This window comes from Chlorocebus sabaeus, chromosome 18 (genome assembly GCF_047675955.1).
Source record: "Chlorocebus sabaeus isolate Y175 chromosome 18, mChlSab1.0.hap1, whole genome shotgun sequence".
Taxonomy (NCBI): Eukaryota; Metazoa; Chordata; class Mammalia; order Primates; family Cercopithecidae; genus Chlorocebus; species Chlorocebus sabaeus.
The window spans coordinates 10,206,355-10,233,174 of NC_132921.1; the positions used below are offsets into that span (position 1 = coordinate 10,206,355).

Sequence of the window (26,820 nt, forward strand, 5' to 3'; positions counted from 1 at the left end):
TTGTTTATGGCTGAATAGTATTCCATGATATATATGTACCATATTTTCTTTATCCAATCCACCGTTAATGGGCATCTAGGTTGATCCCATGTCTTTGCTATTGTGAATAGTGCTGCAGTGAATATCTGGGTTCATGTGTCTTTCTGGTAGAATAATTTACATTCTTTTGGGTCTATACCCAGTAAGGGATTGCTAGGTCAAGTGGTAGTTCTATTTTAAGTTCTTTGAGACATCGCCAAACTGCTTTTCACAGTGACTGAATTAATCTACATTCCCACAAGCGATGTATAGGGCTTGTAGTACTATGTTCCCTTTTCTCTCCAACCTTGCCAACACCTGCTATTCTTTCACTTTCTAATAGCCATTCTGACTGGTGTGAGATGATATCTCATTGTGGCTTTGATTTGAATTTTTCTAATGATTAGTGATACTGAGCATTTTTTTCATGTGCTTGTTGACCGTGTGTATGTGTTCTTTTGAGAAGTGTCCGTTTATGTCCTTTGCCCATTCGTAATGGGGTTGTTTTTTACTTGTTGATTTAAATTCTTTGTAGATTCTGGATATTAGACCTTTGTCACATGCATAGTTTGCAAATATTTTCTCCCATTCTGTAGGCTTTTTACTTAGTTGATGGTTTCTTTTACTGTGCAGAAGCTTTTTAGTTTCGTTAGGTCCCACTTATCTATTTCTGTTTTTGTTACAATTGCTCTTTTTGGAGACTTCATCATGAAATTTTTTCCAAGGCCTATGTCCAGAATGGTATTTCCTAGGTATTTTTCTAGGTTTTTATAATTTTAAGTCTTACATTTAAGTCTTTAATCCATTTCGAGTTGATTTTTATATATAGTGAAAGGAAGGGGGTCCAGTTTCAATCTTTTGAATATGCCTAACCAGTTATTCCAGCACTGTTTACTGAGTAGGGAGTTATTTCTCCATTGTTTGTTATTGTTGTCTTTTCAAAGATCAGATGGTTGTAGGTGTGTGGCTATATTTTTGTGTTCTCTAACCTGTTCTAGTGGTCTGTGTATCTGTTTTTGTACCAGTTTTGGTACCAGTTTTGTACTGTTTTGGTTACTGTAGCCTTGTAGTGTAGTTTGAAGTCAGGCAGTCTGATGCCTCCAGCTTTGTTCTTTTTGCTTAAGTTTGCTTTGGCTGTTCGTACTCTTTTTTTGGTTCCATATGAATTTTAGAATAGTTTTTTCTATTTCTGTGAAGAATGACATTGATAGTTTGATAAGAATAGTGTTGAATCTGTAAATTGCTTTGGGAAGTATGGTCATTTTAACAATATTGATTCTTCCTGTTCATGAGCACAGAATGTTTTTCCATTTATTTGTTTCATCTCTGATATCTTTCTGCCGTGTTTTACAATTCTGATTGTGATTTGGCTCTGAGCTTGGACGTTATTAGAGTATAGAAATGCTACTGATTTTTGTACATTGATTTTGTATCTTGGAACTTCACCGAAGTCATTTATCAGTTCTAAGAACCTTGGGGCAGAGAATATGGTTTTTTTTTTTCAGGTATAGAGTCATCTGTGAAGAGAGATAGTTTGACTTCCTCTTCCTGTCTGGATGCCTTTTATTTTTCTTGACTGATTGATCTGGCTAGGCCTCCGAATAGTATATTGAATAGAAGTGGTGAGAATTGGCATCTTTGTCTTGTTCTGGTTCTCAAGGGGACTGCTTCTGGCTTTTGCTTGTTCAGTATGATACTGGCTGTGGGTTTGTCATGGATGACTCTCATTATTTTGAGGCTTCAATGCCTAGTTTGATGAGGGTTTTAAACAAGAAGGAATGTTGGATTTTGTCAAAAGCCTTTTCTGTTTCTATTGAGATGATCATGTGGTTTTTGTTTTTGGTTCTGTTTATGTGATGAATCACATTTATTGATTTACATATGTTGAATCAACCTTGCATCCAGTGGATAAAGCATACTTGATCATGGTGGATTAACTTTTTGCTGTCCTGCTGGTTTCAGTATACCAATATTTTGTTGAGAATTTTTACATTTATGTCCATCAGGGATATTGGCCTGAAGTTTTCCTTTTTTGTTGTGTCTCTGCTAGGGTTTGGTATCAGGATGATGCTGGCCTCATAGAATGAGTTAGGGAGGAGTCACTCCTTCTTCATTTTTTGGAATAATTTCAGTAGAATTGGTACCAGCTCTTCTTTTTATATTTGGTAGAATTTGGTTGTGTGTTCATCTGGCCCAGGGTTTTTTTCTGGTTGGTAGGCTTTTTTTTTTTTTTTGGATAACTGATTCAACTTTGGAACACATTACTGTTCTATTCATGGTTTTAATTTCTTTCTGGTTCAATCTTGTAAGTTTGTATATTTCCAGAAATTTATCCATTTCTTCTAGGCTTTCTATTTGGTATGCATAGAGTCGTTCTTAATGGTCTCTGAGGGTCTTTCTGTGGGGTCAGTGATAATGTCACTTTTGTCATTTCTGATTGTGTTTATTTGGATTTTTCTTTATTAATCTAGCTAGTGATATATCAATCTTGTTTATTCTTTTGGAGAACCAAAATTTGGTTTTGTTGATCTTTTGTGTGAATTTTTGTGTCTCAGTTTCATTCAGTTCAGCCATGATTTTGATTCTTCTGCTAGCTTTCAGGTTGGTTTGCTCTTGCTTTTCTGGTTCCTCTAAGTGTGGTGCCAGGTTGTTAGTTTGCAGTCTTTCTCACTTCTTCATGTAGGCATTGAGCACGATATCGTTTCCTCTTAACACTGCCTTAGCTGTGTTCCAAAGATTCTGATATGTTGTGTTTCTGTTTTTGTTAGTTTCAAAGAATTTTATGATTCCTGCCTTAATTTCATTCTTTACTAAAAAGTCATTCAGGTGCAGGCTGTTTAATTTCCCTGTAATTGTATCATTTTTTGAGAGAGCTTCTTGGTGATAATTTCTGTTTTTATTGCACTGTGGCCCGAGAGTGTGGTTGGTATGATTTCAGTTTTCTTGAATTTGTTGAGAATTGCTTTACAGCTGAGCGTGTGGTTGATCTTAGAGTATGTGCTGTGTGCAGATGAGAAGAATGTGTTTTGCTTTTGCTGAGTGTGGAGTACTCTGTAGAGTCTCCTAGGTCCATTTGGTCGGGTGTTGCGTTCAGGTCCAAACTATCTTTGTCAGTTTTCTGCCTCAGTGATTTGTCTAACACTGTCAGTGGGGTGTTGACGTCTCCCACTATTATTTTGTGGTTGTCTAAAACTCTGTAGGTCTCTAAGAACATGTTTTATGTCTGGGTGCTCCAATGTTAGGTGCATATATATTTAGGATAAACATTCTTGTTGAATCGAACCCTTTATCATTATGTAATGCCCTTCTTTATCCTTTTTGATCATTGTTGGTTTAAAGTCTGTTTTGTCCAAAATAAGAATAGCAACCCCTGCTCTTTTTTGTTTTCTGTTTGCTTGATAGATCTTTATCTCCATTCTATTACTTTGAGCCTGTGGGTGTCATTGCATGTGAGATGGGTCTCTTTTGACAGCGTATAGTTAGGTCTTGGTTCTTTATCCAGCTTGCCACTCTGTGCTTTTTAAGCGGGGTATTTAGCCCGTTTACATTCAAGGTCAGTATTGGTATGTGAGGATTTGATTCCGTTGCCGTGTTGCTAGCTGGTTGTTACGTAGACTTGACTGTATAGTTGCATCATAGTGTCAGTGGGAGATTATTTTAGTGTGTTTTTGTGGAGGCAGGTAATAATGGTCTTTTGCTTCCTTTTTTAGCACTCCATTGAGTAAGTCAGGTCTCATGGTAATGAATTCCCTTAGCGTTTGCTTCTCTGAAAAGAATTTTGTTTTTTCTTTGCTTATGAAGCTTAGCTTGGCTGGATACGAAATACTTGGTTTGAATTTCTTTAAGCATGACGATTATAGGTCCCCAGTGTCTTCTGGCTTGTAAGGTTTCTGCCGAAAGGTCCGCTGTTAGCGTGATGGAGTTATTTTTATATGTGAACTGCGCTTTCTTTCCAGATGCCTTTTAAGATTTCTTCTTTCCTGATGACCTTGGAGAATCTGATGACTATGCGTCTTGCGGGTGGTCGTCTTGAATAGTATCTCACTGGGGTTCTCTGAGTTTCCTGAGTTTGCTTATTGACTTGCCTAGTGAGGTTGGAGACATTTTTGTGGAAAATATCCGCAAATACGCTTTCCAAGTGGCTTCCTCTCTCTCTTTCTCTTTCTGGAATACTGATGGGTGGTAGGTGCGGTTTGTTGACATAATCCCCTAGTTCTTGGAGTTTTTTGTTTTTTTTTCATTTTAAAGTTCTTTTTTCTTTATTTTTGTCTGCCTATGATGATTCTTTGAGCTCTGAGATTTTTTCCTCAGTTGTGTTATTAATGCTTCCAATTGCATTACGAAATTCCTGTCGTGCATTTTTTGTTTCCAGAAGTTCAGTTTTGTTCTTTCTTAAAATGTTCGTCTCAGATCTGATCATGAATCAAACCACCATTTTACTGGTTTCCTTGGGTGGGGCTTCAGCCTTCTTCTGTATCTTGTTGAGCTTCCTTGCCTTCCAGCTTCTCAGTTCTGTCATTTTAGCTATTTCAGTTTGATTAAGAACGATTGCTGGGGAGCTAGTGCGGTTATATAGAAGTAAGAAGACATTCCGGCTTTTAGGATTGCCAGAATTCTTACACTGTTTTTTTCTCATCTGTGTGGGCTGATGTTCCTTTAATCTTTGCTGTACTTTGGATGGGGTCTTTTGCTTTTATATTATTTGATGCCCTTGAGGGTTTTCCTGTGGTATAAGTTGGGATTAGTCAATTGGTTTGGTTTCTGTGTGCTTTCAGGGCCAGAGCTCAGCTCAGCACCCCTGGCCTGTGTGCTCTAACCCTGGGGGTGCACCCAACAGGCCAGTGGCTTTGATTTCTGGTCCCTTGAGGTCAGACACCTGCTGCACTGGAAGAGCTAAGATGTTCCCAGTCTGCTGGCAACAACTTTCCGATGGTGACTGCCCGAAAAAGTGCTCTGGGGTGGTGTGGGCCGGTGCTTTGGGAAAAAGTGCGCTTGTGGTGGGGTGACCATGGGCGAGCGGCACCGGCAGGGGAGGCTGCAGGCAAGGGCACACCAGCAGGGGATGGCTGTGGGTGGCTGTGTGCCTGCAAAAGCATTCTGACAGGAAGGCAGAGGCTGTTGGCAAGCATTTCGGCAGGGCAACTGAGGCTGTGTTGCAAACTAGTAAGACAGACTAGCTTTTGAGAGGCCAGCAGACAGGGTGGCATTCGACAGGGCAACTGAGGCTGTGTTGCAAGCTAGTAAGACAGACTAGCTTTTGAGAGGCCAGCAGACAGGGTGGCATTCGACAGGGGAACTGAGGCTAGTAAGACAGACTAGCTTTTGAGAGGCCAGCAGACAGGGTGGCATTCAGATCAGGTTGGTCCTATCTTGTGGGAAAGATAGCCCTGCTCTTTCTGCTTCTGGCAGCCAACTAAGGCTAAAACCACCTAGAGGAGTATGTCAGGCTTTGGGTGATGGGTACCTATGGCCTTGCCCCAGTGCAGCCATTACTGCGCCAGACCCTCTGGGCTCTGCAGACTGGGGTTCTACCTCTGGCAACTCTTTGGACAGTTCTCCCTTGCAACTCAAAGGTCTGTGCAGGTCACGGGGTCTCCCATAGCTAGGATCCTAGAGGATCGTTGCAAGAGTGGGCTGCTCCATGCCTGTTGCACTCACCACTTCCCTAAGAGCTGCTCGAGGCCAGGAGCGAGTCCTCTGGTTTCTTCTTTTGTGTTGTGAATTTTAAACATATTTACTTGATAATATTGTTTAGATTATTGTATTAGAATTCTCCCACGTGTTAGGGCTATTGGATCTTCCTTACGTTGTTTATTTTAGCAGATACTGTTATTTTGATTTTCAGGTCTTCTTTGGCAGGGTGGCTTTTTCTTGTGATCTCGTATTCTCTAGATTGTGGTTGTACGTTTGTTTCTGCATTGCCTTTAGAGATTTGACAGTTAATGGTGACATAGCTTGGAAGGATAATGAAGGTGTATTTTCATTTGTATATGCTGAAATAATAAAAAGAATCAGGAGAAAAGATTGAAGATAGTGGGTAGCAAGTAGCTAATTAAAGGAAGCTAGTGCCTCTGAGAGTTGAAGGCGGTGGGACCTTGAACATGATGGCTAATTGGGGTTAGGTGGGCTTAGATATTATAGGAAGTTGCAGGAGGCTCCTTCTATTGAGTCTGTTTTCTTTGAGATTGAAAGTGAGATGTTCATTGTGTGAAATGGCTAATATGAGTAGGTATTTGATAATATCAAGTAGTAGCATTTTGGGGCTGCACACAGAACTTAGTTGATTGTGTCTGTAATCTTAGCAGGGAGACTATTCTACTTTGCATGCTTATGTTTGGCTAGCTGGCGTGGTTTTTGGGAACGTGAACATTGGGATTGATCAAGGGTTGGGATATTTCCTTGTTATTGGGAAGAGGGGAACGCCTGTGGTGCAAGTGAGCTGAGTAGTTGAAATGACAGACTGTAGAACCAAAGGCCATAAAGACTACAGGGAAGAAAGTAGAAGGGTTTATGGACTGGAGGTCAAAGAAGGACTATATTTCAAGTTGAGTAAGAAGATTAGAAACCTACATTTATGATTTTAGTGGTAGAACAAGTGAAAAGAGAAATGTTCCTCAGTTATAGGGCAGGTGAGTATCATTGAGATAAATAGGTCAAGAAACTAAGATCCCTGTGTTTGGGATAGTTATTATACCCTGAAATTTAAAATGGTGGAATACGATTTGATATCTTTCTTGAGGCAGATTTTAAATAATTATTGGAAATAAAAATTTGGCAGATAGGAAAAGATTTGGTGTAAATTGAATTATTGATGTATATGATCATTTTGGTATATGATGAATTTCAAGTAGGAATTATTTTAGAACTCCTCTAAAAAATTAACATCCAGATAATGTTTCCTATCATAGAATGATAGGAAAAAAGGAATGTCAGAAATAAATATGTATGTGTCAGTCCCAAATTTGTTTTTTAAAAAATACACTGAATTTGTTAGTAATTTAGAAAATGCTAAATTTTAATATTATACTACAGTTTTTATAACCAAGTCTCATGCATTTTGTAGCAAAAATTTAAACTGAGAATATTTTTTGTTAGAACTCACTTTATTATCCTAGTTGTAAAAGGGGAGAAAATAGAATGTGAACTTTCATTTAATGTTTTATTTTCTTGTTAACTATTTGGAAATTTATATTAGTTGACAGTGTTCTTGCAAAATATAATTGTGATTTTTCTTTTTCACAAAAAATAGTAATCTGTATAGTGCAATTTTAAAAAATTGATTTTTTAAAAATCAATTTGTGGTTTTAAAAAATTGATACATATTTATTATCAGGGAGTTATAATAATCCAAGTCGAAAGCTCCAAATGATGAGATTTCTTGTAGTTAGCCCCGGTGTCATAAAGATATAGTATCTTGGTTTGGATATAAGGATTTGGAAAGGCGTTTCACTTTAATTGGCTATGTCTGTCATGTGATGATATTCCAGTGTCTTCTGGTAAATCTCCAAGGCTTTGTTGCAGCTTTACCTAACCTAAATGTAGGAGCATGCTAGTAATTTGTAGGTTTCTTTTCCTGAAGATGCAAGTTAGCTTTTTATTGTAAGACTTAACTTCGAGGATGGTATGGTAAGGAGTTAAAATAACTTTCAAATTTAGGGATGATTAAATAGCCACTACTTCCATGTTACCTACATCTGATATTCATTTAGCAATATTTACTGGACACTTTATGCTAGACCGTAGTGATATAAAGTACAGAAAAGAGCCTTATCAGAGAGCTTACCTTCCGATAGGGGAGAGGGAGAGAAGTATGTAATAATTTAAAAATATTCTTTAAATACATAAAAAGTATGTATGTACGTGTGTGTGTGTATATATGTATATATAGTTTTCTTTATAACACTGTATATATAGAATATGTATATATATAGTTTACAACACTGCATATACATTCTACGTATATAGTGTTTTAAAGAAAATAGTGTTGTAAATAAAATGAAAGGATAAAGGAATAGAGAATGACTAGTAATGTGGACTAAATTTATGTAGGCTGGCTAGGGAGGGAGGGAGAATTTCTAGCCAGAGGAAACAACAGGTGAAAAGCCTCCACTTTTCAGGTGGTAATGTACTTTGCGTGGTTCACAAACACAGAGAAGAGCGGTATAATGAGATAATAGAAAAATGGTACCAGATTGGGTCTGAAAAGTAGGCAGGGTGTCAAACATTATAAAGCTGTGAATTGTATTCTAAGTACAGCGAGATGCAGCTTGATCTGATGCTCTTTCTGAAAAGATCACTCTTGCATTGTGGGGAGTGGATTGTAGGTGGTCAGGATGGAAGCAAGAAGACCAGTTCCACTGTAGTAGCCCTGATGAGATGTGGTGGTGTAGTGGAGATGAAGAGAAGGAAATGAATTTAGGATGTATTGTGGACATGGAGCTAATTGGTCTTGCTGCTAATGGAAGTAGGAGATAGAGAGTGATCAAGGGTGAATGTTAAGGTTTTGGATTTAGCAGGTGGATTGATGTCCCAAATATGGGATTGTGGATTGAGTAGAATTCTGTTTTGAACCTAAGTTTGACATGCCTCTTTATATCAAATGCAGGTGTTAAGTAGACTGTTAAATATAATAATGCTAATGCTAATAATTTCAATAATCATGATAGCAGCTAACATTTATGGAGCATTTGCTCTATGTATCAAGTACTTTTATAAGTATATTATCTCACTGAATCCTCCTAACAGCTCTGTGAGCTAGGTCCTACCTCTTTCTGAAAATGGAGATACTTTGAATTTGTCCAAGGTCGTTCAACTAAAAGTGGGAAAACTGGGCTTTGAACCCTGATAGGCTCACTCCAAAGCCCACATTCTTAAGCATTGCACCACACTACCTTTGGCATGTGGAGCCCAGATTAGGTATAAAATTTTCAGTCATCCAGCGTAGAGACGATATTAAAGCCACAAGCCTTGATAGGATCAACTACTGAGAGACTAGGGAAGAGAAGGCTGTCTAGGATCTAACCAGTTAGAAGTTGGGAACAGAGGGAGCCAGGAGTGGAGACAGAGGTGAGAAGGAAGAGTCAGATGAGAACAGAGATGAACACGTTGGATTTGGCATCACTGAGGTCATTGGTGTCTTCAACAAGAAGCTCCTGTGGAATGGTAGGAACCTAAGTCCTGCTGATGTGCATTGAAGAGGACCTGACAAATGAGGAAGTACTGACTGAGGACAGCGAACTCTTGTGAGGACTTGTGGTGGGAAGGAGAGCTGAAAAATGAATTGTTATCAAGAGGGGGAAGCCAGGGCCAGAGACACATTACAATGTGTCATACGGTGATTTGAATAATCATGTGAAGAAAAATAAAGGCGCTGGAGAAAAATAAGACAATTTTAGGGAGTAAATCTTGATTTCAGAAGGGGATAGTCACAGTTTAGATGGTAGGTAAGTGTCTTAAGGAAGTAACTGACAGCTGTTGCTAAACTTTAGGGCTGAGGCTTTAGATCTTTGAAAAGCTTGTAATACAAAGTCGCTGTCTGTGGCATGAAGTTAATAGTTGAAAGAAAAATAATGTATGCAGATGCATATATGAGTGTATGTATGTAACTTTTCGGCCTTTGAATTGTTGGTAATAGGAAGTAGAAATTTGCAGAATGAATAAAAGTAGTATTCATGTAACTCGTTATTGTATTTTTACCTTCTATATTGTATTTAAATTCTATTAGTATTTCAAGTAGTTTTTTCCCCCTCTCACCTTAAATAGCTGCTAACAAAATATTATTCTCCATCACATATTGAGAAAAAAATTTCTGATGGTTACTCTAAGTAATGCTTCCAAGTAATTGTATTTTAGGTACATAGCTGTATTGAGGATAACTTTATATAATCATATATATATCATATATATAGAATACAAATATATAGTATATAAATTATATATAAAATGTATATTGTCTATAAAATGTATAAAATATATATTCTATATATAGAATATAAATATATATAGTATATAAAGTTATGTCTCCCATAACTTGAAGTCCTTGAAGTCCTTTCATGTTGAATTTTTCTTTCCCAACCTTTGTAAGTAAAATGCAAATACCTTAGGATAAGTTTCTTACTGTGTTTATGTCCTTTGCATCTATCATGATGAATAACTTTAAGAGATTATAGTTGTCTCAGCCGTTTGTTTACTTCATTTATCATGATTATGCTTGTTGGCAGAAAGTAACATAATATGTATCTCATACAAACTAAGAAACTGTTAGGAGAATCTTTTTCATTCTCTATTGTTAAAAAAAAGTTTCAATGAAGTAAAAACGAAAATAGAAATTGGATTGTAAACGGAAGAAAGATGGATCTTTTGGGAAAATCAGTGTTGCTAATTTAAAAATACTTTTTAATATTATTTTACAGGAATGTTTAGGTGTCCATAATGTCACTAAATCTGTGTCTTCACTTTGCAATGGAATTCATTTTCTACTTCATCCAAAAGTTCTGTATGAAATCTCTGTATTTGGCATTCAAGACCCCAAAAGTGAGGTATGACGTTAAAAATAAGTGAAAGTACTACTGTAATTTAGATACTCAGCTAAATCAAGGTGATATGCTAATATAGTTTAGACAGCATGGTGAGAAACTGAAAAGAAACCTGTCTTTGGTACATTGGTTCACTCGAAGTGTTATTTAAATAAAAATAAATGTTACATAAAATGTGGCAATAAAAATACAGGACACACATGATTTCAAAAAATCAGATCAGTTTACTTACATTTTTCATCTAAGATGTAGAGAACTATGCAGTACAGTTAGTAAGCAGATTATTTCAGTTAGGGAAATTTTTACTCAAGGGACAAATGTACATTAAGGTAAGAAAGTAGAAATCATTAAGGAAGAAAAACAGAACAGATTGTAAGATGATGCTATGGAAATACGAACATTTGAAAGAGATGTTAATTATAGCATCTTTCCAGATGTTATAAAATGTTACAGGTGTGTCAGGTGACCTAGCAGGACATCTCATTTGACTGGTTTGTTGCGTCTGTGTTGTTGAGCAGGTGAACACTGCTGCCAAGGCCATTCTGTTATACCTGCTTCAGGGACGATTGATGATGACAGCCCTGACCTGGAACAAGTTTATTGAGTCTCTCTGTCCTGTCATTCCAATACTACAGGTATTCTGTGAAATTCACTTTTTATGATACCATTTATCTTTGGCTGGGTGTCATTGATTTAAACTCATGCAAACAGCAAAACTGTCATGTTGTGAGAGAAATGAAGAGAAGCTGTGAAGGCGCTGGGGATAAGTGAACAGCAAGTGGGTGGCTGTCTTGTTTCTGGCAGAAAGTTAAACAAGGATAGCCAATTTGTCTGTATATATTTTATATATCTGGGTGGGAGGTTAAAAAGTGAGGTGCATTCACAGCATTGACTGTGAAAAATAGAACTCAACCTTATATAAAGGCCTTTAGGCAGAGCTAACTGCTTTTTAAGCAGACTTTACATAACAACTAACTTGCCTCATGAATTCTATCCATGCATATATATGATTAGATTGATACCTTATTTAACATGCTCCTGGAAACAGCTTTTTTTTTTTTTTTTTTTTTTTAAAGCAATCCTTCTGGACATTAAAGGAGTCAGGTTTCTGTCTCTTTTGGATGAAAAGGTGGAGTTCAGAAGTGCCATCATAAGCACAGTCCTCTTTTAGAAGAGAGAGCCTGGACCTTGTGCCTTGAGACTCACAGGGTCCTATTCCATGCGTGTAGCCTTTAGAGCACTCCGTCGTCTTAGGGTGGGGATGGGCTGAGGATCTGCGAGGTGCTTCACTGAGGAGAGGTGCCGCTGTTAGAATCTTAGAAAATAGAAAGATCAGCAAGTGTCAAGAAGGTTGGCATGTTTTCCTGAAGTTCTCCTGTATGTATGTGTATTTTCTTTTAAATACAGTTTTATTTAGGCTCCTTAGCTCATAGAGGTTATTTTAAAAAATAACTATTTTATTCAACTGAATGGAAAGACATTTATGAGTTGCTGATAGGACAATACAATTCTTATTTTCAAGTTGAAAAGTTGTGTATATAATTAGACAATAATTTCTCTTTAAAAACAAATCTATTAGGGCTATGCTGACACAGAAGATCCTTTGGGTAACTGCATTCTCCTTCTAAGCAAAGCAAGTTCTGACACAGAAGAGATTCTTCCGTGTACTACCCGATTAAAATCCATGCTGCGACTTTTGCTAGTGAAAAAGCCATCGTGAGTACAACATAATCTTGTGAACATTAAAGATTAATGGAAACATGCTAAGAAAGTATAGTAACTATATATAATTTGAAACAAAACTAAATAATTTTTAAGGAGGGTGGTACTCCATTACTAGAGGAAACTAATGCATGAAACTAAGCAGATACAAGGTCTTCTTTGTACTTGCTGACTTTCATCCATTTTACAGCCAAGTTATTCCTTGCCAGATCAGCCTATGTTATAGGACTGCTACTAAGTGCTGCTCAGTAGTGCCCTAGGCAAGTTGGAGAGCCATGGAGATAAATAGATGGTAAAAATTATAGTGCTTTCCCATCTTCTCTTTAGAAATTGTTAGCCTCCCAGAGTGATCCTTTTGTAAACATCTGTTCTGAATATCAAGTTTTTTGTAAGTGTAGTAGGCCAGTTGTCTCATATACCAGAGTTATGTAGATATTTTAATCCCATATAGCTGTGTTCTTACTTGGGAAACTGAAAATGTATCTTTTCTTTGACCGCCATTAATATAAGCATTGTTTTAATTAATGAAAAGAAGGAGAATGATACTGTTTTTTTTTCCTTCTCTGTCATTGCAACATGTATCTTTTCTATTATTATTTTTAGGTAACAGTGGTTAGATTTTCCCTTACTGAAAAAAGAAAAAAATGCTTAAAGTCGAGATGGATAAGCAGGGCTAAAGAGGAATAGTTGGTTGAAAAGGCTAGGAAGAATGGACAGACATTCTTCTGACAATGGATAATTTGTGTTTCCCAAAGCTTACATCAGGAAAATACAGCAGCTTATTTATAGACAGATCATTGGACTAAAAAATAAGGAAGTAGGTGGCAGTTAACTAAACCATTAAGAGAATGGAAGAAGGAAAATTATAGAGTCTTTAAAATGTCTCTGCAGTGTAGAGAGTAGTGTTATGGGTGATACTGGAAGAAGTAGGGCAGAGGGAGTTAATGTGCTTGTGTTATCAGGGGTTGTCTTCTACACATGCAGAAAGGCTCTTCCCTGTTAATTAACGTGCTAGTGTGGTACTCTTGACTTGAACAAACCCCCAGTTTGGAGAATTAACACAATAGGGGTCATTTCTTGTTTGCTTTTCGAGGGGCTCAAGGTCCTTAGGTTAATAAAGACATTCTAAGGTAGGACATCCCCAGGAGTATAGCGCAAGGCAAGGCCAGATCTTTCTTTGGATAAGATAATTCTCTGTTATACAGAACTTAAAACAATTCAAATGACCTATTTGTTTTCCTTATTGTATTAATTCTGCCCCATCCCACCAACCCATCCATAAACTCCATGAAGACAGGAACCCTGTCCACTGGCTACTCTTGTATTCTTAGAACTTCATAGAGTACCTTATACATAAATGCACAGTCATGCGTTGCTTAATGACGTAGATGCATCCCGAGAAATGCTTTGTTAGGTGATTCTGTCCTTGTGTGAACATCATAGAACGTACCGTACACAAAACTAAGTAATAATAACTTACTACATGCATACCTAAGCTATATCATATAGCCTATTGCTTCTAGGCTGCAAACCTGTACAGCATGCTACTGTACTGAACACCGTAGGCAGTTGTAACACAGTGGCATTTGTGTATCTAAACATAGAAAAGGTTTAGAAAAATATAGTAATATAATCCTATGAGACCGCTGTTATTGATCCACTGTTGACTGTAACATTGTTATGCAGTGCATGACTGTACTCAAAAGTATTAAAGAATTATATACATGTATAGGAATAACCGAATTCTGGCATCCTCAGAGCTCCCACTGATTCTACATTATGGTGAGCTATACAATTATTTCATTGTATATTACAGTGTAATAATAATAGAAATAAAGTACACAATAAATGTAATGCACTTGAATCATCCCAAAACAATACTCCTGCCCTGATCCATGGAAAGATTGTCCTGTGAAACTGGTCCCTAGTGCCAAAAAGGTTGGGACCACTGCAATGAATCAACATATCCAGAAGCCAGATACAGCCAGAACACAATTTCAAACCAGCCTTGAATCCCCACACTTCTCTCCCTCCCCAGGACATACACAAACTGAAGAATGTCACATAAAATACAAGATATAAAAATGTATCAATATACCAGAGAACAAGATGCATAAATACATGCTTTACATATCTCATCTCTAGCCACCTTTACTAGGGGTGATACCTGTCTCTCAACTGACAACCCCAGATGTGAATATAGATATCATTGACTTAGAATGTAAGGAACAAAGGAAAACTATTAGGTAGATGTTTAGCCTTTCTAAGCTCTCTTGAGGTAACTCAGGAAATGGAGAGGGAGAAAGTTTGCCTGACTTATTAGTCCTCTGGAGATGATATCAGTTAACAATATTGCAGTAAATATCTACTTTGTGTTAGATTCAGGAAGTATTTATTGGGTGTCTTACTATGTATCTATGAGCTGTGGAAAGGTAGCAGCACACAACACAGATGTGGGCCCTGCCCTTTCAGCATTTAGCGTGTAACTGGGAATATAGCTCTTATTAGCAATTATTCTTTATTATTAGTTGTCATAAAGTGAGATAAAAGTTATGATGCAGGGGCTCAGGGTGGCAGGCCTACATCCAGAAGGCAGCCTGCTCTCGTCTGGAGTAGCAGGGCCACTCTAATGATACGTGTTTTAATTGTTGTCTTATAGGTAGTTCTGAAAACCTGGCAACTTGTATTGTTGCTTAAAATTTGTCCAGTTTCCAGGTAGTTCAAGAACCTCTCAGAGGAGTGACGGATACATGGTTGTCTCAGTCTCTGCCGCCTCAGTGACCTTTGTCCTCTCGGTGGTTTTTCTCTTTCTCTATTACATTGTTCAGTGGCATACAGTATTTAAACTTTTCTTGAAAAGTCTCCCACTTTGCCACTCAGCTGAACTTATTCCTAGTCCCTTCCAGATAAGGAAAAGGTATTTGTATTTTCATTTTTGACAGGAATCTGTTTGACCCCTGATGTAGGAAGATTTTGATACATTGTAGTGTTATCACACTTCCGTTATGAACGTCATTGCTCTCCTGAGGGTTCATCTTAACGTTTGGACTCTGGTCGGCAGTCTGTGATACTTTTTATGGTTGAGAATAGATCACTAGATTTGAAGACAGGAGTTATAGATTTAATTCCCAGATGTACTTATTGAAGTTTACTCAATAAGTGAGTCTGTCTTATTTGTAGTTATTATTTTTTGTTTCTGATGTTTATTTTATAACTTGAATAAATCATTATAGTTACATATCCAAGATTTTTTATAAGTAAATTATTACTAGTAATGGCAGTATGATTGTGACTACTTATTGTACTTTGTTGATATATAATTACTTGTAATTACAAGCCCTTTTACGATAGACATTTGTATATCACGAAAGTTCGACTTCAGTACTTTGTGTTCTTAGGGTCCGCTCACAAGCGTTAAAACTTTTAGCGTTCCATCTTACCAGTGAAGAAGGGGCTGACACAAAGCGTCCTCTGATAGACGCCAGAGTTCTCTCCAGAGTTACGAATTTATTCATTGTGAAGAAACCTATCGAACTCAAACTGGATGACAGAAGAGAGCTGGTTATTAAGGTGACTATAAATTTTGAGTTTATTACTGGGTGGTAATTTGATACATTTTTATATCTTGTATTTTATGTGACATTCTTCAGTTTGTGTATGTCCTGGGGAGGGAGAGAAGTGTGGGGATTCAAGGCTGGTTTGAAATTGTGTTCTGGCTGTATCTGGCTTCTGGATATGTTGATTCATTGCAGTGGTCCCAACCTTTTTGGCACTAGGGACCAGTTTCACAGGACGATCTTTCCATGGATCGGGGCAGGAGTATTGTTTTGGGATGATTCAAGGGCATTATATTTATTGTGTACTTTATTTCTATTATTATTACACTGTAATATACAATGAAATAATTGTATAGCTCACCATAATGTAGAATCAGTGGGAGCTCTGAACTTGTTTTCCTGCAACTAGACAGTCCCATGTGGGGGTGATGGGAGACAGCGACAGATCATCAGACGTTAGTTAGATTCTCGTAAGGAGCAGACAACCGAGATCCCTCACACACCTAGTTCACAATATGGTTTGCACTCCTATGAGAATCGAATGCTGCCACTGATCTGACAGAAGGTCGAGCTCAGGTGGGAAGGGGAATGATGGGCAGAAGCTGTAAATACATTTCCCTGTCTTTAGCTAGGACTGTACCTATAGCATGCTGGACTGATGCAGAATTCTATAAAGAAAGCTGTCCACTAGTCCACTGTTTTCATGGATTCATTCCTGTGTTTGGTACTTTCTCATTTCACTTCAAGTTTGCAATCTGTCTGTTTTATTTTAGACTAACTCGCCAAGGCCTGTAGTAGTATGGTAGAGCCACTTGTAATACAGTAGGTTTGTTTGTTTGTTTGCTTTTTAATGGGGAAACACATTATGTTCCTCTAAACTGAATGTTTAGGGCTGTATGACAGTGCTGGGAGGAGGATTGGAGAGTCTTCCACTGGCCACATACCAGGTCTGGTTGGGACTTCCCTGAGTACCAAGCCATTGGTAGTCACTCCTGTGTCCTGATGTGTGGAGAAAGGTGGGGAGGGGCCTTTCTGACACGTCTTCTGTGAATCCATGTTAGGACTGGAAGATAGCAGTGAGTGGGAGAAAGGAGCTTCATCTTTGTTACTTTCTTGTCCCTTTTTCCTGATGCTGGTTTTGCCACCTCACACTGTTCTAGCATGAAGTGACAGTAAGGGACTTGTCTGGGGTAGCTTTGAAGGGGTGCTGGACAGCAAATCCCAGAGTGCTGTTCGCTCTGGGGTCTTCTAAGAGAAAGAATGGAGAGGTCCATGGGAATACCAGCTGGTGGCTTCTGGGAGCAACAGAGAAATCTTGAGTCATAGGTCTGGGTCGCTTTTCTCAGGTTAGCCTGGTACTACCTATAAAGATGTTAGGGAACATGGATGTTTTCTGTTACCTTTATAAGGTTGCTAATGGATTATTGGGTTATGAATAACTTCCTAGCAAAAATGTATATTAAGAAGAGAGGGGCCGGGCACAGTGGCTCATGCCTGTAATCCCAGTACCATGGGAGGCTGAGATGGGTGGACCACTTGAGCCCAGCCTAGGTGATATGGTGAAACCCTTTCTCTACTAAAAATACAAAAAAATTAGCTGGGTTTGGTGGTCCATGCCTGTAGTCCCAGCAACTTGGGAGGCTGAGGTAGGAGAATCGCTTGAGCCCAGGAAGTCGAGGCTGCAGTGAACTGAGATTGCACCACTTCACTCCAGCCTGGGTGACCAGAGTGAGACCCTGTCTCCAAAAAAAAAAAAAAAGAAAACTTGTTTAACCTGATGACTCTTTATTTTAGATCTTAAGTTCCTTCCTAACCTACTGCATCATTGTTGCAAATTTTGTTTATTTATGTATTTATTTTAAGCTTTTATTTCAGGTTCGGGGTACATGAGCAAGTTTGTTATATAGGTAAACTTGTGTCATGGGGTTTGTTGTACAGATTATTTCATCACTCTGGTACTAAGCCTAGTACCCAATAGTTATTTTTCAGATCCTCTCCCACCAACTATCCGCCATCCTCAGGTAGGCCCCAGTCTCCATTGTTCCCCTCTTTGTGTCCTTGTGTTTTCATTATTTAGCTCCCGCATATAAATGAGAACATGCAGTATTTGGTTTTATGTTCTTGTGTTTTTTTGCTAAGGATAGTGGCCTCCGGCTTCATCCATGTTCCCTCAAAAGACATGATCTCCTTCTTTTTTAAGGTTGCATAGTACTCTATGGTATATATGTACCACATTTTCTTTATCCAATCTGCCACTGATGGGCATGTAAGTTGATTCTGTGTGTTTGCTATTGTGAATAGTGCTGCAGTGAACATACACATACATGCGTCTTTATGGTAGAATGATTTGTATTTCTTTGGGTATCCAACATCCATAAGGAACTTAAACAAATTTACAAGAAAAAAGCAAACAATTCCATTAAAAAGTGGATAAAGGACAGAACAGACATTTTTCAGAAGAAGACATACCTGTGGCCAAAAGGCATATGGAAAAGAGCTCAATATCACTGATCAGTAGAGAAATGCAAGTCAAAGCTGCTATGACGGACCATCTCACACCAGTCAGAATGGCTATTTTTTTTTTTTTTTTTTTTTTTTTTTTGGTGAGACGGAGTTTCGCTCTTGTTGCCCAGGCTGGAGTGCATTGGTGCGATCTTGGATCACTGCCACCTCCGCCTCCTGGGTTCAAACTATTCTCCTGTCTCAGCCTCCCGAGTAGCTGGAATTACAGGTGTGTACCACCATGCCCAGCTAATTTTTGTATTTTTAGTAGAGACGGAGTTTTACCATGTTGGCCTTTTGTATTTTTAGTGGAGATGGGGTTTCACCATGTTAGCCAAACTTGTCTCGAACTCCTGACCTCAGATGATCTGCCCACCTCAGCTTCCCAGAGTGCTGGGATTATAGACATGAGTCATCGCGCCCGGCCAAAATGGCTATTATTAAAAGTCAAAAAATAGCAGATACTGGTGAGGTTGTGGAGAAAAGGGAATACTTACACACTGTTGATGAGAGTGTAAATTAGTTCAACCATTGTGAAAAGCAGTGTGGCAATTCCTCGAAGATCTGAATACAGAACTACTTACTCAACCCAGCATTGTGTGAATTTACATGTAAATACATTGGTTATTTAAATAAGTTGATTTTTTGAGCTTTTTTTCATAGGGCACAAACTGTAAAATCTTATTCGAGAATTGGAAGCAGAAAAATGTAATTTTGGGTTTTTTTTTTTTTTTTTTGGTTTGTAGTCGGAGACTGTTGAAAAGGTGTATGAAATCTTCACCTCAGATGATGTTGATCTTGTTTTGAGAAAGTCAGCTGCCGAACAGTTAGCTGTGATTATGCAAGGTAATGCATCTTAAGGAAAATGATTGCTGTACTGCTGATAATAGAATTTTAGATTGCTGTGTGGTACTGGCAGGAGTTGGCAACTATGGTTTATGGGCCAGACCCAGCCTGTGGCCTTTTTTTTTTTTTGACAGCCCTCAAGAATGGCTTTTGCATCTTTAGAGTTGTTAACAAAACCAAACCAAAAGCAAAGAATGTGCAAGAGACCATATGTGTCTGTCTAACAAAACCCAGCAACATGCTTACTCCCTGGTTCTTTACAGAAAAAGTTTGCTAACCCCTTATTATTTGGCCTGTAAAATGCCATTCGATAGAATTATCTTCTTTCTAAAATATTAGTATATTTCCAATAGTGAAGTGCGTGTTCCTTCCTCAGTTTACTGAGTGCATGCATCATATTTTTGATTTGTACCATCTTGCTTAGGGAATTTAATTAAATAATACTTTTGTGGTAGGTAAAATAAAAATAATACACTGTAGCTATGCCTTTTCTTTAAACGTTTTTTTTTAAAAATTTTTTAAATTATACTTTAAGTTCTAGGGTACATGTGCACAATGTGCAGGTTTGATACATCGGTATACATGTGCCATGTTGGTTTGCTGCACTCATCAACTCATCATTTACATTAGGTTTTTCTCCTAATGCTATCCCTCCCCAACCCCCATCCCCGAGACAGGCCCGGGAGTGTGATGTTCCCCGCCCTGTGTCCAAGTGATTTCATTGTTCAATTCCCACCTATAGAGTGAGAACATGTGGTGTTTGGTTTTCTGTCTTCGTGATAGTTTGCAGAGAATGATGATTTCCAGCTTCATCCATGTGCCTGCAAAGGACATGAACTCATCCTTTTTAATGACTACATAGTATTCCACAGTGTATAAATGTTTATTTTTAAAAACAACTAGTGTAATACACCGTTAGCTTTGTTTGTAGTGTTGTTATTCCATAGGTTTTTCTTCTTTGGGTTAGTTTTGAATTTTTCCCCATACGTGATGTATGTACTTTAATATTTATGAGAAATGAAAACTTTGAGTTTACATAAAAAGATGTTTACGTTTAGCACTTCTTGTCTTGACATTAGTGGAAACTGGGATGAGAGAGTAATTTGAAAAAACATATTCCACGTATTTGTAGTTTTAACAACAGTAACACACACTACAGAAAATAAGACTAGAAAATGAGGAAAGCCCTGGTTTAAAAAAAAAAAAAAGAAAAACTCATTAAAGAGAATTCCTTCAATATTGTTAACATTTCAAAAATATGCCTTATAATTTTGGTATGCACTATATTGGGGGGCAATGGATGGAAAATATTTTTTTAGGTAACAGCTAAAGATCATTACAGTGATAGCTACCCCTTCAATATCTGTGTGTGTGTGTGTGTGTGTGTGTGTGTGTGTGTGTTTCCTAATGAGAATATAGGAGAAAATTTGTCTGCAAGTTGTTAAATACTTGTAACGAATATATAAGCAATTATAGTTTTGGGTTCTGGTAACATTTGTGTGTGTGGGTGTGCATATCTATACATAAAATTTTTTCGTGTGTATACAAAAACTTTTTTATTACAAACATGATATGTGAATATATGCTTATTAAAAACAAGCTCATGTTCTCCAGAAATATGTAGTGTATTATTATCTTGTTCCTTTTATATTTGCTATTAATAGTTTGAAGTTAGAGATTTTTTATTGATAAGAAAATGTTCATGTTGTAAGTCATATTTTACACATGAGCTTGTGGAGAATTATAAACATTTGAAGGTGATAAATTTGGAAGAGTCAATGAAATAATATAAAGAAGATAATTTGCCATGTATAAATATAAGCATTCATTTATACACTTAAAATTCTCGTAGTTTTCAGAGTCTGAACTAGTTCCATAATTCTTTTTTTATAGTTTTGTTTTTTATGTTACAGAAGTAAGATATGCTTTTTACTTAAACATTTTCAAATTGGACAAATGTATATAAAGTAAAAAGTTAAAAGTCTTGTACTCCAATGTTAACCCAGGTCTAAGTGTTTTTAATAGTTTGAAGGTTGTGTGGATATCAGTTCTGAGTATTTCAAAATATGTTTTTTAAACTACAAAAAAAGTTCTTTAACTTTTAGTAACTTTTTTTTTATCTACAGATATTAAAATGCATGCTGTGGTGAAAAAGTTGTGCTTAATTGACAAAATAATTGAGTATTTAAATGAATGTGTGAGTCAAGATGGCAAGGTAAGGCTAATGTACATCTAGACATTGTTTTACAGGCTGTTTTTATTAATCAGATCTGAAATTGAACTGAGCAGAGTTTGGATGAGTACTTGGATTTTAAATCCTAAGTAACACCTCCTATCTCATTCATTTTTTAAAATTCTAAAAGTGGAGTGTCTATAAAGGAAAACTAATTTTAAAATTTGCATAAGATAGGCAAGCAGAAGTATATACAAAACTTACTTTCAGTGGAAAGTAATTCCTAGTATTTATTTACGTTTCAGTTTCAGGTAATTTGATGAAAAAGCATAAAATTTAGAGTAAGATAATATTATGGTATGTTTGATCTCACCTGATAATTGGTGAAAATAAAATAGCTGTGTTTTTCCTCCTGGCCCAGGTTGTAGAATGTTTGGTACAACCATGCCTCACACTCTTGAGGAAGGTTTTATGTGGCGATCCAGTCATGCGTGTTTCCCTCTCACAACAGCCTTCTCTTTTGACCCTGTTATTCAGAGGTAAATAAAAGAAAATCTGCTAATAATTAGATTGTTCTTAAGTTTTAAGTGTTTCTTCTTTAATTGTAAGTCACATTTACTTTTTATTTTACTATTAGAACATCAGCATTTATTACTGAACACACTACTAAAAACTAATCACAGTGGAAAATGTTTAATATTTTTGTGGAAATTGCTTTATAATCTTGTTACTGAGTGGAGCCTAGAGCTAAGAAAGGGTGAAACCTCTGATTGTTCTTTGTACCTTGATGTAGATGTCATCTGGTGCTCAGACAGTAAACTATTACCTATAAAGAGAGAAAGTTGCAGTTGCTGTTATTACTACCTTTTTTCCAATATCTCTTTCGTCTTTCTTGTTTTGCTTGTACCTTTGGATCTTGGTACGTTTTGTCTGATTATTTCATTTGACAGGTGTTAAGAGTATAGACTCAACCTGTGTGGGTAGAAACTAGACCATCCTAAATGACTCTGAGCCTAAATTTATTACATTCTACAAAGTGTGGTTTTAAAAACCCATTTTAATTTGATCCTAATTTAGTAAGGTGTTAGATGAACACATTTCATGTTGTTTTGTCCTGCCTGTCTTCTTTGTTTTTTTTTTCTCAATGGAGACTGGTAACATTTGGTACTATTTTCTTTCTTAGAGATTTAGGCCACTGCTTTTTAATATTCTACAGGAGTCATGTAGGCCAAGCATCTGAATGTGCTTCATCTTGTCTGTTATCAGGCATATAGGAGATAAGCGAGATTTATGTTCAAAATACGTTATTTCAATATAGTCCTTTTATTTTAGCATTTTTTCCTCCTGTTGGCTTCTGCTTGCCAAGTAAGATGCAGTTTATTTAAGTAGTAGCAGTAAAACCAGGTAAAGCTCTAAACAGATTCAGTGTGTTTAGGCTTATAACAATTTGAGTAGACTATAACGTTTTTATAGGATTGTTGTATAGACTGATCATCTGAAAGAGCAGCAGTTATAGATTTTTAGTTTTCTTTAATCCTGTTAATAATTGTCTTCTTATTAACTTCATTCATTTGAATGTAGTTCCTAGTTTACCTTTTCATTTATAATTTTCATTTAAATTATTCAAGCATGGAGCTTATTATGAACACCTACTGGATTCAAAAGCATGTTCCAAGGCAATATAATCTATACCCTTTTCAGTATTTCAGTTTTTCTATTTCATTGCTGTTTGTGGAAATTACTTTCAATGAGTCTGAGAATGAATATAGTATCCCCCATTAATGGATTTAGTTTCAGGAAAAATTTTACTTATTTATTTATTTATTGAGACAGAGTTTCACTCTTGTTGCCCAGGCTGGAGTGTAGTGGCACGATCTTGGCTCATTGCAACCTCTGCCTCCCAGGTTCAAGCATTTCTCCTGCCTCAGCCTCCCGAGTAGCTGGGATTACAGGTGCTTGCCACTATACCTGGGTAATTTTTGAATTTTTAGTAGAGGCTAGGTTTCTCCATGTTGGCCAAGCTGGTCTCGAACTCTTGACCTCATGTGATCCACCTACCTTTGCCTCCCAAAGTGCTGGAGTTACAGGCATGAGCCACCATGCCTGGCCGAAAAATGGATTTTTAACCAGCTGCTTAACCAAGAAAATCCATTTCTCAGCAAACGTTTATTAAGTACATGCTTTGTGCTAGGTGCAGTGCTAGGCCCTTGGGTTATATTGCTGAGCATGGTAAATGACCCTCTTGGAGCTTACAGTAGAGTTGGAGACGTTGACAAGTAAATATACAGTACACCACAATAATACTTATAGTTGGGGATTCCTGGTGCCAGAGGACGTGCTGGTCAGATTGGTTGGTGATAAGTATCAGAGATTGTTTCTCGGGAATGTGGCATCTAAGATGGAATTTCAGAAATAAGTAGGAGTTCAAGTAGGCAAGACTGACTTCTAGATAGAGGGAGCCATGGTTATGTGTATGAGAGACTGATGTGTTTGAGATGGAGCTGGCTGGATTTGGGGAATGTGGAGTGAAGGGGAAATGATGGAATGAGACAGGGAGGGCAGTTCGTGCAGGGCCTGGGGGGTCTTATTAAACAGCAATGAGGAGCCGTTTAAGGTTGTTAAAAAGGGGAGTGTGTGTTTTAGGAAGATTATTTCTGTAGCATGGATAGTGGATCAAAGGAGTAGAATAAATAACTTCTGAGATAACACTGCTTTGAATTATAAACTTTATGTTATGACAGAATTCTATACTGTGTTTCAGGGTTAGAAATTAACTTAGAAATCATTTACTATACCATCTCAGTGTGAGGTCTAGAGAGATTTAGCAACTTGGCCAAGGTTATAACCAAAAAATGGTTATTGGGTTATTTACTTTGCTACTGAGAGAGAATCTAAATTTCCTTACCTTTGTTTGTTTTTGTTTTAAATAATCACAGACCTATACATACTCACTGTAAAAATTCAGGCAATATAGAACTATACAAATTCTGAAAGTTTACATTTTCTTCTCTTTCTCAATTTCCGCAAAGAAGACTGTTCTAGTTATGATTAGGAATGTATTATTCCGAATGATTTTTTCTACACACACATGTAGTTTTCATTCTATATATTACAGTATTGTGTTGCTTCCTTTTTTCAACTGGAAATGTAACTTGAGTATCCTTCCATATTATTTTATGTGAGTATACATTCTTTAAAAAACCCTAAGAACAACTGCATTGGTGTTTCAGAATTTCAGTTTGCTGTGTTACTGGGTATTTGTTTTAGATTTTTCACCATGACAGTAATCATGTTGTGTGATCATCTTTGTGCATTCTGTGTTGCAATTCCTACGTCAAAGAGATTTTATAAGATAATGGTTAAGTTCCTTTCCAAATCACTCTCACCAAATGTGTTTAAAAATGCTTATTTTCATTACAACTTTGCTAACACTGAATATGTCTCATTAAAAGTTTGTAATCTTAGAGGTAAAAATATATAATTGTTTTGTTTTCTTAGTTTTAGTGAAGTTATCTTTTCATATATTATATATTCAAATTTCATAATCTATGGATTACCTATTTTTGTGTTGTATTTAATTTCTTTTTAGTGACTTATAGGGTGTTTTAATTATAAGATAGACACAATCCTTATGCTTGATTTTATGTGATTAATATTTTCTTTCAACTTTTCTGTCCTTTAAATTTATTTATTATTGTATTTTTAACCTTAAACTTAAATATTTTATGGAAATATATAGAACTTTTCTGTTATGGCAGTTGGGCAATTTTTCATCATGCTCTTCAAGTAGGACTTTCTCTAGTTCCAGATTGAAAACACTTTTCCTGTGTTTCAAGTGTTGTTTAAAAAAATTAAATTTTAAATCAGGCAAAGGCATTGCTGTAATTTCTTATTTATTTGGAAATATTATGGTTCATTCTCTTTATCCTGATGTGAAATGTCTATTTTATATAAGTTAATTTTTACATGTTCTCTGTTTCTTTACTTTTTTTTCCTATTTTTAATCATGTCAATTACATAAGGATGATTTTCTTTTCTAGCAGTTAGGAAAAATATCTTCTCTCAAAACTTATTTCTTATTGCTGCTTCCCTGAATTTGCTAACTGTGTATTATCTTGTTATTCCTGTGAGATAACGTCATCCTTCTTTGTTTAGAATTTCATATGTTTCAAGCATTGAGAAATTGTAGCATTGGGATCATTATAGAAGTGGGAACTTATACTTAATGATAAAGAATCGGACCAGGGCACTTAGCTAAGTAGTAAGTAGTAGGGCTAGTGTTAAGTCTATCCGTTCAGAGCACTTCCCTTTTCCATCATCTTGTCATAATTAACAGGAACCAAAACAACGACACAGCCCAAGGATAACATATTAAAGTCAAATCCAAGTTCTATGATCACATGTTTGTAGTAAAGGGCAAAACTTGTAAATTAAGATCTCTCGGTGAGGAAACTTTAGCTAGAATTCCATGACTCGGCATAACCTTCTAGAGGCGGTATCAGTTCATTTCTCTACCTAAAACTAGACAGTGTCTAGTGAGTGTATCTACAAGTGTCACTCCTGGACTGGTAGCGTCTGCATCCTCTGAGAACGTATTAGAAGTTCATATTCACAGGCTCCACCCTAAACCTATCCAATCAGAAACTGTTTTAACAAGCCCTCCAGGTGATTCTTGTACATCCACAGGTTTGAGATGAAAGCTTGTGTTTTAGTGTCACCTTATCTGGGTTAATGTTGCATTTCTTTTCTCTTCAAATTAAGATATTTTAAATTTGAAGTTTGTTCTTTCTGGACATACAAATATTTCATAAAGTTGTGCTTCTTTTTATTTAGTTTCCTTAATATTTCATGAAGATTGTACTGTCGTGACTGAAGTTGGAGCACTATTTTGTCTTCTATTATTTGATGAAGTATCAAGAATGGATATGTGGTGAGATAAAATAATTTACAAGTTTTTTACTCTTAACTGTTTGTCTCAGGTATCTGATGCAATCTTATAGCAATGCGTGGAAATTTCTGGTTTATGAAGCTTATGCTGTCCATGCTACACCCATATGTGGTATGAATTTTGATTTGAATAAACAGTATTCAAAAGCCTATTGGCTCAGAAAGTCTATCTCAAATTTTATTTTTAAACATTACTAAGTATGAAATTTAAAATTACTGCAGTAATTTTTGTCTTTAATACATTTTTAGTACATACCTTCAACTATGTGTTTTTTTCTTAATATTTCATTATTTTTTAAAAAACTCAGAAGATGTTTAGGACAATAGTATAGGATTAGCACTGATCTTGAGCAGGATCCGTGGGCGGAGACACACAAAGTCCACCTGCCATTACCACCAATGCACTGAATCATTTGTTCTGTGGAATATTTTTTTAAAACATGATTTACTCTTCATAAGCACATCTAGGAAGCAGCAAACATGTTGTTACTATACTAAATGATAGACTCAATTGCAGCGC

General features: G+C 36.7%; 1 protein-coding gene across 7 annotated transcripts in view; it reads left to right on the forward strand.

The window, feature by feature from the left end:
• The window catches only part of RTTN (rotatin), a 198,292-nt gene that overhangs the window by 44,310 nt on the left and 127,162 nt on the right, over positions 1 to 26,820 (forward strand). For all 7 annotated transcript variants that reach the window (XM_073006242.1, XM_037987996.2, XM_037987997.2 and 4 more), the window contains 8 exons: positions 10,431 to 10,556; positions 11,072 to 11,188; positions 12,133 to 12,269; positions 15,674 to 15,845; positions 19,081 to 19,180; positions 21,307 to 21,395; positions 21,775 to 21,892; positions 26,187 to 26,283. In XM_073006242.1, the coding sequence (XP_072862343.1) occupies positions 10,431 to 10,556; positions 11,072 to 11,188; positions 12,133 to 12,269; positions 15,674 to 15,845; positions 19,081 to 19,180; positions 21,307 to 21,395; positions 21,775 to 21,892; positions 26,187 to 26,283 (956 nt within the window). The remainder of the gene's footprint in view (positions 1 to 10,430; positions 10,557 to 11,071; positions 11,189 to 12,132; positions 12,270 to 15,673; positions 15,846 to 19,080; positions 19,181 to 21,306; positions 21,396 to 21,774; positions 21,893 to 26,186; positions 26,284 to 26,820) is intronic.